Source organism: Ovis canadensis, chromosome 12 (genome assembly GCF_042477335.2).
Source record: "Ovis canadensis isolate MfBH-ARS-UI-01 breed Bighorn chromosome 12, ARS-UI_OviCan_v2, whole genome shotgun sequence".
Classification (NCBI taxonomy): domain Eukaryota; kingdom Metazoa; phylum Chordata; class Mammalia; order Artiodactyla; family Bovidae; genus Ovis; species Ovis canadensis.
Window position 1 is genome coordinate 80107512 of NC_091256.1, and position 16906 is coordinate 80124417.

The 16906-nt window shown below is 43.5% G+C and overlaps 1 protein-coding gene across 1 annotated transcript in view; it reads left to right on the forward strand.

The window, feature by feature from the left end:
• PTPN14 (protein tyrosine phosphatase non-receptor type 14) overlaps positions 1-16189 on the forward strand; it is a 186664-nt gene extending 170475 nt beyond the window's left edge. The window contains exons 16-19 of the mRNA XM_069544951.1: positions 3516-3644; positions 6825-7059; positions 10532-10695; positions 15788-16189. Of these exons, the coding sequence (XP_069401052.1) occupies positions 3516-3644; positions 6825-7059; positions 10532-10695; positions 15788-15916 (657 nt within the window). The 3' untranslated portion in view covers positions 15917-16189. The remainder of the gene's footprint in view (positions 1-3515; positions 3645-6824; positions 7060-10531; positions 10696-15787) is intronic.
• The last annotated feature ends 717 nt before the right edge of the window (positions 16190-16906 follow it).

A 16906-nucleotide genomic window follows, 5' to 3' on the forward strand; every position in this document is an offset into this window, starting at 1 on the left:
ACAGGTAAAGCTGAGGATTGTCCCTTTCAGTTTGTAATTTGCAGGTGATTGAGGCTGTGGAAGTTAACTGGCACTGTGTTTCTGTCACTGGAGTTTTTCTGATGTTCAAGAGAAACAGAGAGTTGTCATTTCTCACTTGTGATACTGGTTATGCATTTTGTAGCTGAAATCCCAAATTTGTATGATATTCACAAGAGCGGACTAATTTAACCATCAACCATAATGGTGACGTTGATAATGAATTTTACAAGGTTTGCCAACTTTATTCAATGTATCTGAGTCATTACATTTTTTTAAACTAGTTTGAATACTCCAAATCTTCATATCTCAGTATTTCATAGACTTTAAAGTTAGTCAGTTTAGCTTTACTTCAGTTAGAATTTAGAGTTATAGATACATCTGTGCATGCAAACAAGTTTTCCCTAAACAGCTTAATTTCACCAGGGCCCCTAATGACAGAGCATATTTGTTTAGACTGTCACCGTTTGCCCTGGCCTCCAAACTAGGGGAATTATTTGTATACTAATGTGAATTGGATCCGTGTCACTCTTACAGTTGTTACGGGATGTTTTTCAACAATACAAGGTTCACATTAGTAGTCTGTTGTGGTCAATAACCTTAGAAACCTATCTCTGGCATTATTTCCTTTCTTCATTGAATTTTTCAACTGTAGCCAAATCACAGGTAGGTTTCTTTGAGCCTCTAAAATACAGCCAGTTGTCGGCCTGTGTATCAGTTCAAACAGTTTTGATGCAGAATGTGGAAAGTATACCACTGTTGATATAGTGTTTTGTTCACTGAGCATAGGTAACCACATATTTTTCTATTGGAATATAATTGCTTTATAATGTTGCACAACACTGTGAATCAGCCATATGTGTACATATATCCCCTCCCTCGTGAGCCACCCTCCCACCCTCTCATTCCACTCCTTTAGGTCATCATAGAGTGTTTTTTTTTTTTAACTGTCAGAAAGTCCTGTCCAAAGAAATAGAATGGCATAACTCTCATGGATCATAATTGTGTATTTTAGTCATATTTTTGAGAGTGAGGACTCTCAAAACAATACTAATACAATAAAAAACAATAAATAAACTAAAACAATAAAAACAATTAAAAAAAAAACTGAGCCCCATAAAACTCTGCAGGAAACTGACAGTGGTGAGTTTCCTGGGCTGAATTTAGATGACGAAATAATGACCGAAAAAATGGACTCAAGCAGAGATACGGATCGCACAGCTGCTTCTTGCTAGAGTATCTGTGAAAATCTTCCACAGCTGTAATATGCTGTCTTCTTTTGGCCAAATCGCCTCTCCTGTTTTCCATCTACTCTCTGGAAAAAGCTGTCAGTCTGCATGGGCTGTGCCCGTCGGGCGTTGTTAACAGAAACGTGCCTTCCTCCATATTCTCCGAGGCCCACATTTCATCTTGTGGATCTGGGTTAGACATGGGTGCGTTTAATAGACCCAGAGAGCCTGTGAGAACTTGTCCTTGTGTTTTTGGAGTGGAGTTGTATATCTTGCCAGTGTTTCCTCCCTGGATTCCAAGCAGCCGTTAACATAGAACAGAGATTTGTTTGCTCCAGAGGTGAAATCACATTTGTGAAACCCACCTCAGTAGCATTGGCGGTTGGGTTTTTAATGCAGCTTTTAATATCCTCCTGTCAATACTTGGGAATATGCTGAAAGGCCCCAGGCAGCAGCATACTCTGGAAGTATTTATGGCTCCTATATGTTGGGTGCCAGAGAGGATAATGTTTAAAAGCATGATTCCACAGATAAGCCAAATTCCTAGCCAGCCAGCAAATACACGAGTGTCATCTCCCACCAGTAATCAGAAAATGGATTTTGCTTGCCAGCTTTGACCTAAACATGTCTTGTGTAATGAGATAATAACTGACATGGTTTTTGTTTGAATCAAGTTAGTATATAGTTTCATAAAACAAATGAGAGAAAAAGTTGCAAACAGTGATCACTCCATTACCCCTAAAGCTATCTTGAGATCCACACCGGTGAATGTGTAAGGAAGCCTTACTTGGCAATATCAAGGCACAGGAATGAAGAGATACCCAGAGAGAGTCCCTCCAAAGGCCCATTTCCCCCTGCTAGCATCACCTCCCACACTCGGGGCACGCCTTTTTATTGATGAGTCTCCACTGCTGATATTTATCTCTGCAGAATTATCCTCCCAATGTGGGCTTTAAAAATATTCACAACCTAAAAGTTGAGAGTTATGCTTTATTTGGTGGGGATTTTTCAGAATTTAAAGCCTAGGAGACAGCATCTCAAGTAAACCTGAGGGAATTGCTCCCTGGAGGCTAGGGGAGGAGCCAGGTTATATAGAAGTTTTGCAACAAAGGGCGGGGTAGTCAGAACATCAGGAGATTATTGTTAATTAAAGAAAACCAGATAACCCAAGTTGAGGAATTTAGCACTTTTCTGTGAATGGGAAGGTGCAAGAGTCTGGGCTCACTGAAATCATTCCTTTGATATGCACCTCAGCTATCTGGGGCCAGTATGGTCTTTTTACCACCTGAGCTCCCTGGAGGCTCACCATGGGGAGTGGCTGCAGTCGGATGGCTGCTAGAGGGCAGGTGTTCTTTCCTTCCCAAGTCCCCTCAGGGCTCACCAGCTCATCATCCACGCTGGTGGTGACTGTGATATCCTTTGTTTACTGATATGGCAGGAAATACTCCATTTCTCACGAAGGTCACCCTGAACTGTGTAGGGTAATGTTTTTATTATCCAAAATCATGTCAGGATTCCAGAGTTCAGTTGGATGCTATGATACTGCACAAGGGGAAGGTAGTGATGAAATATCATGTACTGCTGGCTTCTGTGCATTCATAACACCTTTACTGTATGTGGTACAGAGCAGTGGGTACAAGAGACGTTTAGGACACACTTCCCATCAGGGCAGTGGCAGAAGGACATTGTTATTCCAAAGGGGTGTTATTCCATGGTTGACTTTTCTATTATTTAAAAGGATGCCACAAAGTACTGTTTCTCAATATAGCAGTGGGGTATAAAACCAATTTAGTAAGGGAGAGCTTGTGGAGTTTTGTTTTGTTTTGTTGCTTGTTTTGTTTTTTTAATGGATAGAATATAAAAAAGGAAAAGAATGGCAATTATTAATGCATTGCATATTGGAAACATAACTATTATGTCTGTAAAAATTGTTAAATTACGCACATATATATTCATATAATATTATACGTGTGTGTGTATATATATATGTGTGTGTATGTTTAATATGCACTGATTTATACATAATTACTGTGAGTTGAAGACCAAAACCCATGAGATATATTTTGATAAGCTTGAGTGGCATAATGTTTTCATGTGAGGCTGTGTCGCTAGCCACTCCTGGTCTCAGGACTGTTGATAATGGCACTAACACATTGGACCTAAAAATGTTATCCAAGGTTTTCAGGTGGCTGCAAAAGGACCTGTGGTCAGCATGGAATTCTGTCCTGGATTTGGGGTTCATTCACTGATGCTTCCCTTGGCTTCCAGGTGGTGGTCGGTGGGGCAGAATGGCACTACATCGCCACTCAGGGGCCCCTGCCACACACATGCCACGACTTCTGGCAGATGGTGTGGGAGCAGGGAGCCAACGTGATCGCCATGGTCACCGCAGAGGAGGTAAGGGGCAGGGGCACCCCGCCATCTGTCCCCGGGGAAGGGAGCGGTTGGAAGATGAGCTTTGTGTTGGCGACCCCACTGCCCTGTCCCCCTTCTGGCATCTTTTCTCTGCTTCTCTCTGATGTGCCTCTCTTTTCTCTCCTTATTTCCATATAGGTTTGTTTTGTTTTCCAAAGATCAATTTATTGTTATGTCCCATTTTGATCCAGCTTTTAACTGTTTTTCTTGAATCACCATGTACTACGATTAAACAAGCAAACAAAAAACAACTAGACTTCAGTCTAGCCAGCTCACTTTTGTTGTGTCAAACAAAGCAATGGTCTTTTTATTGGAGTCTGAGAACTTTGGGGGATCTCCGAGTAACTCGGCGTATATTCCCAAACCCTGGGCATGGCAGCTCATAGGCTCTCCTGTTTATCAGCTGGAAAGAGACCAGAAGTTGTTATTTCTGTAGAGGAGGCCTCTATTCTTTGGGGAGAGAGAAAAAAAAAATCTGTTTCTTCCTTTGCCAAGTCAAACATAGTTTTTCCATTGTAACTGAAGAAGTCTACGTGGTGTTGCCAAAACTGGCGTATACCCCCAGTCCATCTAGCAATTCACTCAGAGCCTCTTGTCTTTGGGGAAAGATGTTTTGTATTTCGGCTCTTGTCACAGTCTAAATTTTTTTTTAACCACTTCCTTTGGTTCCCTCCATTAAATTTTACCTTATGTTTTGAAGTCATTTAGGGTCAGGCTTCATCTGGGTGTCTGGGTTTTTTTTTTTTTTTAACCATGTATGATCACATGCTTTCCTGGTGGTTCAGACAGTAAAGAATCCACCTGCAGTATGGGCGACCTGGGTTCAATTCCTGGGTTGGGAAGATCCCTGGAGGAGGGCATGGCAATCCACTCCAGTATTCTTACCTGGAGAATCCCATGGACAGAGAAGCCTGGCGGGCTACAGTTCATGGGGTCACAGAGACTCAGACATGACTGAGTGACTAAGCACAGCACAGCATGGTATCATATACCTATTTCCTAACAAGTTTTAAAGGATGGGAAACAGAAAGATGTGAAAAACAAGTCATATTCCTTTTATTGACTCTTCTGAGCAGATGCTTTCCAGAACAGCCCATTAGAAGGTGGTGATGAAAGGACTTCGGCCCCTTCAAGCCAGCTGTATTTCTCTAGGCTGACCTTTCTGTCCGGACAGGGAGTAAATGCTCCTTACAGTCTCTAGTTTTATCACCCTATTGAATTACATCCCTAGAAGGGATTCATTCCATTGAAAACAATGTACTTGCCCTCTGTGCTGACCCCAGGGAGGGACAAGGTGGTAAACACAGCAGGTATGATCCTTGTCCCCAGGGAGCTTACATCCCAGTGGGATTTACCGTAAAAAATGAACCAATAAAGTCAGCTTACCATAAAAAGTGAACCAATAAAGTCAGCTCAGATAGTGGTGAGTGCTGTGAAACCAGTAATGGGCTGGAGGGTGACTGCGGGACTACTTTAGGTTAGATGGCAGCCCAGGGCCCTCCAAGGAGGCTGCATTTGAGCTGAAACTTGAGTGTCAGGAAGCCTTAGGAAAAAAGTCCAGTGATCTGTGAAGCAGCCAGAGGCTTACAGTCTCTTGAAATCTGTAATTGATGTAGGTTATTGCTGAGTCATGTTGAACTCTTTGCAACCCCATGGACTGTAGCCCCCCAGGTTCCTCTGTCCATGGGATTTCCCAGGTAAGAATACTGGAGCAGGTTGCCATTTCCTTCTCCAAGATGATGTAGGTACTCAGCAAGTTATATAAAGACCTCCGATAAATCCTCTTTCATAGGATGGTTCAGTAAAAGAGGTGTGCTTCAAATTTAAGAAGACTCAATTCAACCAAAAGAGTCAGGGCAGGACCACTTGGGTCCCTGAAGATGTGTTGCTCTGTCAGCAGACCAGCCACCACTTGCGGCTCATTCCCCCCGCCCTGTACGCTGGGCTTCTCTCCTCTCTCTCCACCCACCTCCTGCCCTAGGTACCCTTCTTTATTTTTATTTTTAAAAATTTTTAATTAAAATAATGTTTTTTGGCCACACCATGTGTCATGAAGGATCTTAGTTCCCGGACCAGGGACCAAACCTGTGCCTCCTGCATTGAAAGCACCAAGTCTTAACCACTGGACCACCAGGAAAGTCCCCTGGGTCCCCTTGTAAGCCACCATCTCATCTACCCTGGCTCCCACCCCTGTGATGTCAAAATTCTGCAACACTTTAAAACAGACCCTGTTTTTGTTAATGGCTAAGAATGCATATTCCCCAGAAAAGATTATAAAATTAAGAGAGAGCAAAAGGGGGTAGAGCCAGTTTTCTCCTCTGCTTCAGTTGCAATGGAATTAAATGAATCAGGCTGGGGAAAAAAAAAAAAAGGAAATTGACACCAGATGATAGAGACGGTGTCGCTGGTTGGTGGGGGTAACAGAGAGTAGTACCAGGGTCAAGCATATGAAATGAGAAGCGTGACCTAGAATGGGAGCTTCCCAGGTGGCGCTAGTGGTAAAGAACCCTCCTACCAGTGCAGGAGACATAAGAGACATGGGTTTGATCCCTGGGTCAGAAAGATCCCCTGGAGAAGGGCATGGCAACGCACTCCAGTATTCTTGCCTGGAGAATCCCATGGGCAGAGGAGCCTGGCAGGCTATGGTCCATAGGGTCACAAAGAGTTGGACAGGACTGAAGTGACTTAGCATGCATGACTCAGAATGATTACTGGGATCTCTCACTCCTCTGCTTAAGGTCACTTCATCACCTTCGGATGGCTTCCCACCATCCATGGCATGAAATCCCTCCCTGCCATGGACCACAAGGCCTTTCTAACTAACCTCCTCTCTGCCATCCACACTGAAGACCTTCCCGCAGTTCTCACAGTACCTAGCTTGTTCCCATCTCTGGCTCGTCCTTACTCTGGTTCTTGTCTCTAACATTCAACTGCAGCCTGGTTGGGAATCTTTACATTTTTCCATTGATATAACTGCATGGTAAGTCTTACTGCTGGCCTTAGCTAAACTGTATGAAATCTGCTCTGTGGGAAACACTGCGTGATGTTACTGAGTCAGTGACTTAGAAGCCATTCAGGTTTTCTGCGGTCCTCAGATTTTAAAACTAAGAGGATAAGAGCTTCCCTTGACTCCTGTCCAATTTTGCTTCTTGTGTGATTCAGGAAGGCGGACGAACCAAGAGCCACCGATACTGGCCCAAACTGGGTTCCAAGCACAGCTCAGCCACCTATGGCAAGTTCAAGGTCACCACGAAGTTCCGAACAGATTCCGGTTGCTATGCAACCACAGGCTTGAAGGTCAAGCACCTTCTGTCTGGGCAGGAAAGGACCGTGTGGCATTTGCAATATACTGACTGGCCAGACCACGGCTGCCCAGAGGATGTCCAAGGATTTTTGTGTAAGTTTTTGCTTCCCAGTCGGAGTTTTACCGACAGCATATATGGTTTGATCAGTTAGAGGTGAAATGAAAAGAGAGGATACTTTCTCTTAGGTGGTGAAAGTATTATAACATTGAAGTGTATAGTACTTTATATGGTATGTATAGAACAGAGAAGATGAATACTTATATTCTGTTTACCATTGATGCAGTGAGCTAAATATGGTAAACTAATTGGTTCTACCGTGATTTAGATCTGTAGTACCTATTCTGATACACAGCGCGTCCTGGAACCTTGGAAACATGCTAAATAAAATAAGCCAGATAGAAAAGGACAAATGCTGTGGGATTCCACTTATGTTGAGTTACCCAGAATAGGCAACTTCATAGAGATAGTATAATAGAGGTTACCAGGAGCTAGGGGGAAGGGGAATGGGAAGTTATAGTTTGATAGATACAAAGTTTCTGTTTGGGACCACAAAAAAGTTCTGTAAGTGGATAATGGTGAGGTTTGCAGAACTCTGTGGCTATACTTACTGTCACTGTATACTTAATGTTATGTACTTTTAGAATGATCAAAGTGGTACATTTTATGTTATGCATTAAATGTATTTTACCACAATAAAAAACAGAGCAATAAAGAAAAAAAAAGACTTTTAAAATTTCTCTTGTAAAGTAAAATAAAGTAAAAATTAAAATTAAAAAAAAATTGTAATGTAAAATAAAGTAAAAATAAAAATTAAAAAAAAAAGCATGCTTAAAACTCAGCATTAAAAAAATTAAAAAAAAATTTCTCAGGAAGATTTATATCTCAGAAGCCTTGCATTTCCTACAGCAGTAAATCCCCATCAGTAGTTTCTCCATACCTATGATTAAAGGTAGGTGGCTAACTCTAAAGACAGAGAATTATTGAAATCAGCCTGTAGTATTTGAAACTTTCATTTTCAAATTCATTCATTTATGTATATTTTTCGAGTTATGATCCTCTTAGAAACGAATTCATCCAGATTGTATGCAGTAGCTATTTGAAAGGCCAACACCTGGGCGTGTGTGCCCACCATGTGCCAGACACTGAATGCGGCTCTTAGCATGCAGAGATGACATGGTCTCTGTTTTAAAGACTCTCTCAGTCTTCTGATGAACAGCCCAATGATCACAGTCTGGGGTGAGAGCTGATGCTTCTGCTGCTAGCTGTAGCATCCTCTTTCCTTTCCACAGACTCCCCTAAACATCCTGCACTTGTGGAAAGCCCCATTGCTTCCTCACCCATAGGAAGGTGGTGCGAGGGTGCCCTGCAGATTATTGATTATATCCCTGCTAAGTTGTTGATTCACCAGCTGGCAGAGGACCTGTGACCACCACAAAGGGAGAATGTTGAATGTCAAAACCTTGATTTTCATTTTGATAACTCATTTAGAATAGGAGGGGTGGGGAAGAGAAGTGAGAATAAGTTTTCAAAAACCTAAAAGTACCATTTCACAAGTCCAGCTAGAAAGACTCTGGTGCGTATTTCATTCCCCATTAATGTGCTGATGGTTCTTGGGGAGTTGGACACTGAAAGTAAGAAAGATGACTGGACTCAGAGGACCTAGAACAAGATCTAGAGTGGGTTAGTGGTTTGCCTGAGGCCCGACAGTTACCTATAGCTCAGAATATTAATAAGGAGCATGGTGACCTCTGCAGAAGTTTCTTTCTTCGTAACAGTGTGCTTTTTATTCTTTTTTGGTAACCTTTTGCTAGTTGCTATTAGAAACAAGACTTAGAAATTGGAACCAATGAAAGTAAATCCATCAGATGGTTGACTAACAGCTCTGATAAAAGATTGAGTTTATAAGATGGCTAAAATTACAATCAAATCTTTTAAATCTGAGCCAGTTTAAGAAAGATCAATCTAAATTACTGAAAAAAATAGAGAAAAATTTTAAATAGTATTAATTAGTTTACCTTTCTAAGAAACTCAGGACAAGTGTGCTGAGCAGGGTCTTAGAAATGATGGCTCTTTAGGTCATTAAGAATTTTAAGAGATTTTTGTTTGTGTTTAAATTAGATTGCCTGGATGCAGAGAAACTGGGTCAAACTGTCTTCCAGCCTCCAGAGGTCTTCACTGAGTTACAGCTCCAGAAACTATATTAATATGATTGCTGGAGAAAGAATTCACTGAAATCTAATTTCTCTGTTTCATGAAATTCCATTTGATAGTGGCATCTATTTTATTGATCAATATTCTTTTCACTTCTCTCCTTAAATTTAACACAAGAAAAACCTTGTCTCTTGTATGTGAACATTGCCTGCCATCAGAGAATGTTCCTCGCTTAATATCTCTGGAAAAAAATTGTGAAGGGGATTCCACGCTCAGTATTTAGCTCATGTTGGTACAAATAGCAGCTACTTTATGTAGTCACCTCAGACTGCCTTCCGCCTTGTTTTGTTCTATCTCATTTTACATCACTGATGGTGGTAGTAAATGTTCATTTGGGTAAAACTACTTCAGATTACTAATTAAATAAGGTTATAAAGGAAAATAGGAGTTCTTAGTCATTGTATATAAACTGGTGCTTTTACATTATCAGAATGGTTTGAATGCAGTTTTTTTCTCTTTAGCAGTCTGAATTTTTCTCCTCATTTGATTTTACACTGCTGCCCTGGAACAAAATTTTCTGAGCATCAAGAACCTTCAAATCTGCTTCTCCCCTGAACTATAACAATCTCAACTACAAACTGACTTTTTCTGATTTTTAGACTGCATGAGGATTACAATTATTCTTTTCCCTTTTTTTGTGATCATGGAAAAAAAAAGTCTTTAAGGTTTAGATTGACTAATTTTTCATTTGTGACCAACTGGAATATTAAACAGTTCCTTGCATAGCCCTGCGGGGCCAGGCAGATGTTGGAAGCAATGAGGGAGGTGGCACCCCCCTCCCAACCCACACATTGCATCCAAGAAAGGGGGGGCCATTACCTTGAGCTACTCACGTAACCACAAGGGATCCAAGCTGAAAACCAGGCTCCCCAAAGTCTATTTTAAAGTCTGAAAATGGAGTCAAGCCTCAGCTGATGTTCACTCTCTCAGTGAAGGGAAGGAAGGAAGGGCAGATGGATGCTCTTCCCACCAGAAATTGGCTCTGACAGGCGGGCGTTTCAAGGGGACCTAGCTGGTGTTCTGATCCCAGTCTGTTAATAGTAGGAATTGCTGTAAGTAATGTCGAGAATCATCTGCTTGGGGGACTTTGGGATTTGCAGAGGGGAAAACAGAATTTAATTTTTAAAAAAGAACTATTTAATTTAAAGAACAAATTCTCCCATGGACTAATTGACTCCCAGCTGGTCCTTTCTGGATCCAGGACTGTACAGTGGGTACCAGCCAAATAATTAGTGTCTTGTAAGAACTGTAAATTATTGTCACTTAAAAAAATTCACCGTCATTTTTGCCCCCCTCTCTTGTATGCAAAGCCGTGGAGGACTTCAGTGATGATATTTGCATTTTGTCTTGCAGCCTACTTGGAGGAGATCCAGTCAGTCCGTCGCCATACCAACAGCATGCTGGAAGGCACCAGGAACCTGCGCCCCCCGATCGTGGTCCACTGCAGCGCCGGGGTGGGGCGGACCGGTGTGGTCATCCTTTCTGAGCTGATGATCTACTGCCTGGAGCATAATGAAGTAAGTCTCTCCGGGCTTCTGAATCATTCCCTTTGGGGGCCAGGCTGCACCACGGCCAACCTTTGACCTGTGCCCTTCTGTTTCCACAGCTTAGTTTCCCCTCTTGACAAGAGTTTTCCAGACCCGTGATTCCCACCTGGACTCTGACATTTACAACCTTCCGTATCTTCTTTCCCTTTCATTGCTCTGTGTAGAGACCCAAATAATATAGAAGAAGAGTGCAAAGTGTAAGAAAGGAAACATTTAGAAAATCTGATCTTCACTGGCATCGACTTCCAAAAGCCTGCAGTGATTTTTGTAGAAGGTCTGGTTTTATTGTGGGTAATTCTCCATGGTGGGTTATTCAGTCCATATAGCTTAGCATTTCTGGGATGTATTTTGACTTAACTCCTCCGTGAAAATGTGTGTATTTTAAAAGCCTGTTTCATTCTTCAGAGGGAGGTTTCATTGAGGAGGCTGTTTGCTCTTGTCTAGGTTGGCAGTGGTGTGTAGCAGAGCTGGGTGGATGACCTGAGGGTACAGACATGGCCTGCCTTTGCCCAGGCTAGACGTGGCTGGCTCTTTCCCACTAGATGCGGGCTGTGGCTATCTGTGCCCACACGGTGCATGGCATTCCCTTCTTGCTATAGGTCAGAGTTACACTGAGGGACTTTTGATTTTGTGGAGATGAGAAAATAGCAATTAAAGGCTAAAGACCAGTTCATCTGCCCTCTATTCTCATGAGGCTTTAGGGGGTTTAAATGGCTTTCATTTTTTTTTTATTTTTTCTTAGCTGGATTCTTCATAGCAGCTTTGTTAGTTTTCTGATTTTAGAGATGACGATACCAAGGGCCAGAAACAATCGAATGACTTGCCTAGTGCCAGGTGGCTCTTAAGCACTGGTGCCAAGGTTTGAAATGAGGTCCTTCACTTCCTGGCCCCGAGTTATTTCTTGTCTTCACTCTGCCTCCAAATGCCGAGTGTCATTTGGTTCTTGTTCAATTTCCAAATTGTATAACTTGGCGAATCAAAGGAGACTTTTGAAATGATAGTTTTAAAATCAGGAGATGATATCATGCACGTTCTGTGAAGGAATTTATCCAACAATACATGTATTTGCTCAGTAGCATCAGTGGTTTGAAAAATCAGATTAAATATTGCCCCATGAAATTTATTATATTGAAATGTCTAGGAAAACAGTCAGTGCAGAGTTTAAACATGTTCAAAGGATGTTTTAAGTTCCCTGACTATAAAAAGTTAATTTTGGAAACTTTCAGCCTGTACATATGAATGTTTATGCTGCTAAAAAGTAGAAGAAGGATTATATCCATGTGGCCTTTTGTTCAAACAGACAAACATTCTGTTGGGGAATGAAATGCCCATCACGGAATCAGTTGAGTCTACATCCCAGAAATCTCATCATCTTCTGTGAGTTTTTATCCTTTTTTCTCACGGAAGATTTCTGGGTTGTTTGCTTCCCTGTCCCTGCTAGAAGTCTCTAGGAGTTTCTATTAGAATAATGGCTTACCACTAAGTCACAGATCCACTCAGTGCTGGGAAGGTGGATTGAGAAACAGTGGAAATGGGGTACATATGACTGCAACGTATCCCAGCTCCCCTGGTGGGTTCCTGGGGAGGAGAAAGGGCCTCATCGTCCCTGTTCCACTTAAGAGATCTTGTCCTCATGTCAGTTTCTTTGACAAACTCCTTCTTTTTGCCATCCCTCACGTACCCTCCTGTGCTCCCCTTTCCTCCTTTTTGACTATGAGAAGCTGTTTTCTCTGTCTTGTCTGACATGGAGGAGCGCTCTGTTCTGAGCGCTCTTTGGAGACCCATCAAAGACTGAGCTTCACTAATGCAATGACATGAAGGCTCATCGATCACCAGATGTCATTGGCCCAGGGGAACATAAATAACACGTGTCAGAGCCAGCCTGGTGCAGAGTGAGGGATGCGGCCACGAGCACCCTGTGTGGACTTGGTGAAGGCTTGGGGGGGATTAGACTTTCCATGGGGTTTATCCAGACGTAGCGGATTTCCTCAATGCCTAGTTGCATGCCAGAACATTCTTTATGGGAACCGGCGGTCAGTCCAAAAACGACTTCTGTTCCCATTGATATTCCAAGATAGCAAGATGACTCATATTTTTCACTTCCCTTCCCCTAGCACAAATATAGTGAGCCTTATCTGTGCCGTTTCCCATAACTGCTATTGGTAGATAGCTAGGGGAAAAAAACTTCTCTACTTGTTCTGCTTCAGGCCTGTCTAGTAAAATTCAAACCCTTATTTTAGGAGTGGGACTCATTGCTTTGTTTTTTAAACAAAAGATTTTGCTAAATCAGTATAAAATTGAGTGACCGATTTTTCTCCTGTCTAAACTTTCCCATCTCCTTTTCCTGTCTTCTGGATCTCGGATACTTTATGTTTTTGTCGATAATCCATAGAGTTTGAATTTTCTCAGGGAGATGCTTTTTATCGGAGCGAAGATCCTTACTGGGAAGTTGGGCAGCTGTGAGGTAGGAACGGGAGGGGATTCTCAGGGGCTGCCCTGAGAAGCTTCGGTGTGTCCTGTCACCTTTGGTCACCAAATGTTAGCTGTAACACTTCAATGCCCAGACATTTTTTTCCTCCAGAATGCACCAGTTTCATGGTTTGTGATCCTCTCCTGGCTGCTTGTCCCCGATCAGCTAGATTACAAAAGGTCAGGTCCTCACTAGCCACAGAGCAAGATGTCTTGATCTTGCTGCTTTTCTGAATCGGCTACCCCCTCCTCTCTGTTCATAGAGTAGGAAGAGAAAATGTCTCCTAAACAAGGTAGAGAAAGTATCAACGGCCTCCTGATTCCTTGAGCTAGGGACAATGGACAGCGGAGCCTGTGGGAGTGAATCTTCAAGGCAGGTTGAAGGATTTCGTTGAGGACCAGGGGAACCTTGGTCTTGTCCCCAAACGGCCCCACATCAGCTAGTACATCACCCTTGAGTCAGCCTCGGGGGCTGTCTTGCAGGCTAGGGAGATGGTAGTGATCTTGATGATAGTGGTGGTGGCAGAGATGCAAATAGAAGTGATGGCGGTGGTAAGAAGGTGGTGGTGGTGATGATGATAGAGGTGGGGAAGTTGGAGGAGACAGTGGTGGAATTGGAGGAGAAGGTGGAAGTAAAGGGGATGGTGGTGGTGGAGGAGGTGATATAGATGGTGAAGGGGGTGGTGGAGATGATGAAGGATGGTGACAATGACGAGAAGAATGAAAATATTCTAATAACCACACCTAACATGTGTTTAGCATTTACCAGGTGCCAACACTGGGATTTCCCTGGTGACTCAGCAGCAAAGAGTCTGCCTGCAGTGCAGGAGACCTGGGTCCAACCCTAGGGTTGGTCAGATCCCTGGGAAGAGAGCATGGCAGCCCACTCCAGCAATCTCACCTGGAGGATCTCATGGACAGAGGAGTCTGGTGGGCTGCAGGCCATAGGGTCCCAAAGAGTCTGATGCAACTGAAGCAACTGAGCACTTGGACATGTGCCAACATTGTTTTAAGAGCCTTACACCTCGTAGCCTTTACAGCAACCTTATGAGAGAGGCCCTCCTAGTGTGTGCGTGCTTGCTAAGTCACTTCAGTCATGTCTCACTCTGTGTGACCCCGCAGAGGGCATGGCAACCCATTCTAGTATTCTTGCCTGGAGAATCCCTATTAGAACCCGCATCTAACAAAGAGAAACTGAGGCATAGGGAGAGAACCTCTTAGCTCCTATGTGACTCTGCCTCTCTTGTCAAAGCCTTTGATGGGCGTGAGGTGGAAACAGTCTTATCCTATCCTTCCATTCAGGGCCCCACACAGAGCAAGGCTCATCATGCACTATGTTAATTGTCTCTGTTAGGCGCCCTGTGGTACTTTAGAATATAGTTTAGACACAGACCCACTAGTTACCATCAGAAACTTATGGTCTAGGCTCTGTATTTTGACTAATAGTTTGAGGATTCACATGCTTTTTTTCTCTTTCCTTATTACCAGGGACTTGTCCCTTTGAAATCTGTGGTGTGTGTTACTTAACTCGTTGTGCTCAATGAAATAGGATGGTATGTGTGGTATGGCTACACAAAATTTGGAAATAGCTGAAATGACTTTTGAAAGTAAAGGAAGAGAAGACATATGACTGAGTTTTTATTGTTATTCTGTTTTCGATGCTTGCTGAGTCCTTGGTAGTTTCCTGGGTGTGGTTGTTTCCCTGGACTAAGGGCTCCCAGAGCAGGGGGGCCATCTGCCAAGGGCACAATGGCACATGACTCCATGGTGCTTCTGCCCCAGCTGGTGCAGGAGGATGGAAGTGACACAAGGAGGGCACACCAGGGCTCTGGTGACCCACCGTTTTCACTCCTTTCCACTGGAGATCCTCAAAGGATTTACACACAGGCAATCTCATTTAACACTCAGGATATTGTTTGTTAAAGGTGATCACTCCAAACATGAGTGGTGTCCAGAGATTGTGCTTTGACATTTTAAGGGTTTACACATACATGATCTCACGGGGTTATACCTGAGATCCTGCGAGATAGCAGGATGGGCACGGGTGCTCTTATTTCACTAAGACTGGGACCCTGAGTAGGCTTTATCGAGAGCTCTTGTGTGCCAGACACTGTGCTAAATGGTTCACATGTGCTTCTTCACTTGATCCTGTGAGCTGGGTATGGTTTATCATCCCGTGTTACTGCTGAGGAACCATCACTGACTTGGTCAAGGCTACATGGTGTTAAAGCAAAGCATCGGTATGCTGATATCACAGAGGAAGAAATGAAGACCCAAACCTGGCTTAAATCCTACCGTTGGGCCATGGTAGCCTTGAGAGGAACCAGTTGGGTTTAACTCCAGCCTCTTTGTTTTCTCTAACAGAGTGGTCTGTATTTAAAATATCACACCAGTGGTGCGGGACAACCAGCTCCTCCAGTTGTAGGCACGGTCTTTGACGGGGTAACCTAGAGGGGGACTGTCTTTGGCTTCCTCCCGTTCCTGTACAGGGGCCGCGGGTAAATACATTCCTCATTCGGGTAAGGGAATGAGAAATGACCCAAGGGAAGCACCCCCCGCCCCAACCATCTCAGAATCTTTTCTTTTCTTGCAGAAGGTGGAAGTACCGATGATGCTGAGGCTCCTCAGGGAGCAAAGGATGTTTATGATCCAGACCATCGCTCAGTACAAGTTTGTCTATCAGGTCCTCATCCAGTTTCTCCAAAACTCCAGACTCATTTAACCCCCGCATCCCCGACGGCAGTTCCTGGAAGGGGGGCCCAGCTCCATCTCATGGATGGGGAAACACCTCCAGACAACATCTGTTTCTCAGCAGGGTGCAGATGGCCGGAGCAGGCAGAGGCCGCGGACTCCCTGAAGGCGGGAGCCAAGATCACTCGCAAACATTGTGTACTATTTTATATGAGATAATTTATTTTTTCCTCCTTCGGGATAACTTTTGTGAATCATCCTAACTCAGTTTTCACAATAATATAGTCTTTTCATTTGAACCACATTTTGACTGATCTGCAGTGTAAATAGGGCTGTATGGAGGGAGGGTTGCCTGGTGCATCCTTTGTGGAGGGGGCAGAGGCAGAAGGGAACACATCTCTAGTGAAGTTGGAGCCAGATTTGTGACCAACCCTGAAATTCATCAGCCTAATTGCTCATATCCAAATCAAAGATGGCAAGAAAATGAGTGCATCCTAAAATATAAAGCGCTAAGACCCTATTTCTGAAGGGGAAAAGCAACACTATTCTCTTATATAGGGGGTTCCTGTGGCTTGATGGGGGCTTTCCAGGTGGTTCTAGTGGTAAAGAACCCGCCTGCCAATGCAGGAGACATAAGAGACACATGGGTTTGATCCCTGGGTGGGGAAGATCCCCTGGAGGAGGGAATGAAAACCCACTCTAGTATTCTCGCCCAGGAGAATCCCATGGACAGAGGAGCCTGGCAGGCTACAGTCCATGGGGTCACAAAGAGTCAGACATGCTGAGTGACCAAACTACAACACCATTGGTTTGCTGGTCACCGTCCTGAACTTCATAGGTTAGTACACAATAAAGCATGTTCTGGGTGCTTTCCCTCTTGCTGACTTTGGGGAATTCTTCTGTCATCTGGCTTCTCTTGGTGCAACTTTTCAGTCGTGGCTTTGTTCTTAAAATGACCTTTGTGGGTATTCCATGATGTAGTCCTCCACTGCTTTTTTTCCCCCTCCTGAGCTGTAAATAC